Below are 2614 nucleotides of genomic sequence, written 5' to 3' on the forward strand. Positions count from 1 at the left end.
ATCGCTGTGCCGAGAGCCGCGCTTTTCCCGCCATCGTCCCCGGGGCCACGTGGCTGCTCGGCGGGGCCGTGCGCCCTGCACTCCCCGTGTGACCTGTAGCCACCTCGAGCAGGCACAGTGCACAGCGACGTGGCAGGCGCGGGCAGGGGAGTGGACGGCAGGCTTGACGACGGGCAGGCCCGGGACAGGCGGGGGGACCGTGGCCACCACCCAGCCTCCGGCTTCGGCGAGGCTTGGGGTTCAGAGCAACGAGGGGCCCGGCCGGTCGTGAGCGAGACGCGTAAGCGCCTTGCGTGCCGGGGCGGGGAAGGGGGGGCGGGTGGACCGCGGTGGCCGTGGTGGCCGGTGGCGGGCGTGCCCGGCCGAGCGCGTGAGGAGGGGGCGAGGCCGTACCTTGATCTTGGCGGCCTCCGAGGCCTTCTTGCCGTCCCAGGCCCAGCCCCTCTTCGTGAAGTAGTTGACGGTGGCGAACTCGATGAGGGCGGAGAACACGAAGGCGTAGCAGACGGCGATGAACCAGTCCATGGCCGTGGCGTAGGCCACTTTGGGCAGGGAGTTGCGGGCGCTGATGCTGAGGGTGGTCATGGTCAGCACTGTGGTCACGCCTGGCGGCGGGGCGGGGGACAGCGGAGGCGGGTCAGAGACGGGGCACCGGCACCCCACGCGACCCCCCGAGGGTGACAGGCAGGGACAGGAAAGGCACCGGCCGCTCGTCCGCAGCCAGAGCCCCTACACCTGCAGCACTCGGCGCGTCGGCCGGTCCGTCCGTCTGTGGACCACCCGCTTCCCCCAGCTCAGGAGTCCGGGAGGCGGGCGCCCGGGTCCGACTGGCCCGCGGACCCTGACTGTCCCGTGGCCCTCTGACCATGCACGAGGAGTGGCGTCTGTGCACGGCCGCCCCCGAGACGGGGCGGTGACGCTCCTGCAGGCCCGCGGACGCCTCCGCCGAGGTCTGCTGTGCGCGTTATAAGTCTGAGCTCAAGGCACAACGGTGCCACGGACTGGCTCACAGTCGAGACTGCGACCCCTCCCTCAAGGCGGCCGTGCAGGGGGCCGCGACCCTCTGCCTGGGCCTCTGGGAAACCTGCAGGGACTGTACAGCGAGCTGCCCACTTAGAGGGTGACGCTGGCCGAGGACACTGGTCTGGCAGGTACCAAGCTACCTAAGGCTCCTAAGCACCATCTCCGGTCTGGGCTATGTTCTGCCTGGGTGTCATTATCCGCGTTTTGCAGGTGAGAAGCTTAACGATTTAAAAAGTTAGCAATGGACCCAAGTTCTCCAGCTGGCGAGTGAGAAGCCAGCCCGCACGGCCTCCACGGGCCCCTGCCCTCCTTCCCGCCACGTCTGCTCTGCGTGGGCCACACTGTGTCCTCCCCAAACTCACACGTTGAGATCCTAACCTCAAAACGTGGCCTCGAAACCTGGAAACAGCCCCTAAAGAAGTAGCCAGGTTAAAATGAGGCCATTAAAACACAACCAGCGTCACGGACGCACACGCCGGGGGAAGGCCACGTGGAGGCGGCCACATGGAGGCGGCCACGGCGCTGCCACAGTGAAGCAGCTCCCGGCGGCTGGACGGGAGCCTGGAGCTGGACTTAATGCTAAGCGACACCACAGTTGGCACCTGACTCTTCCCACAATCCTTGTGCCGGGAGGGGCGTCCTGTGCGGGGCCTGGAACAGGCCTCGTGCGCCTTCCTGAGTCCTTAACCTCCCAATGTGATTGAGGATTTCCCAGAGGGGACAAGCTGTCCCTTACAGCATTGTGCCCCCGCAAATCCCCTAAAAAGCTGGGGCACCACGCCTCCTGCAAATGCCCCCGAGGGCACGTGAGGACAGGCAGGTCCCGCTTCCTTGTGTGACGGTGAGGAAGGGGTGACGTAGAGCTGAGCCAGGAGCCCCGCGTTGCAGGCGGGAAGATGTGGCCCCCAAACGGTCACCGGCAAACGCCTCTCACCAATGGGCGGAACAGTCGTCAGCGATGTGGACGGTGCACTAGGTGCCTGATATGTACGTGGACCTGTGCACACGTCTGCACGTACGCGAGTCACGCCCAAACACACACTTAGTAAATACGTGTGTGAACATCACCTGCACTTACGTGTATCGTGTGTGAATGCACATAGCATGTATGTGTGCACGCCGTATGCACACGCATGCATCATGCACAAACACACACTTAGGATACATGTGCCCAATCACCTGCACTTACATGAATCATGCGCATGGATACGCTTAGTACATACATGTACGTATCCTGTGTACATATGGGTGTCATGTGCAAACACATGCTTAGCATAAGTGTCTGTAAACATCACCTGCACTTACGTGTGCCATGTGTGAATGAATGCACGTAGCGTACATGTGCACCTGCCATGTGCACACATGTGTATCGTGCGTGTGAACACACACGCGTGATCCTATACCTTATATATAGAATCCATTGCTCACATCACATATGACACACTGATTGCCACTTGGGGGGTTGATTGTAAGTGACACACCTTTCACAGAAAACTGCCTGATAACACCCAAAACAGGACTTGGTGAGACCTGTGAAAATTCTAGCAAAATCTGACATAAGACAGATTGCTAGCAATTTTAAACCTCAAAA

The 2614-nt window shown here is 61.6% G+C and overlaps 1 protein-coding gene across 1 annotated transcript in view; it reads right to left on the minus strand.

Annotated features, from left to right (window-relative positions):
- Positions 1 to 2614, minus strand: part of GABRA5 (gamma-aminobutyric acid type A receptor alpha5 subunit) — a 69732-nt gene that overhangs the window by 2653 nt on the left and 64465 nt on the right. Inside the window, exon 7 of the mRNA XM_011380588.1 lies at positions 394 to 605. Coding sequence (XP_011378890.1) covers positions 394 to 605 — 212 coding nt within the window. The remainder of the gene's footprint in view (positions 1 to 393; positions 606 to 2614) is intronic.

The sequence above is a fragment of the Pteropus vampyrus genome, unplaced genomic scaffold, assembly GCF_000151845.1.
Source record: "Pteropus vampyrus isolate Shadow unplaced genomic scaffold, Pvam_2.0 Scaffold395, whole genome shotgun sequence".
Taxonomy (NCBI): domain Eukaryota; kingdom Metazoa; phylum Chordata; class Mammalia; order Chiroptera; family Pteropodidae; genus Pteropus; species Pteropus vampyrus.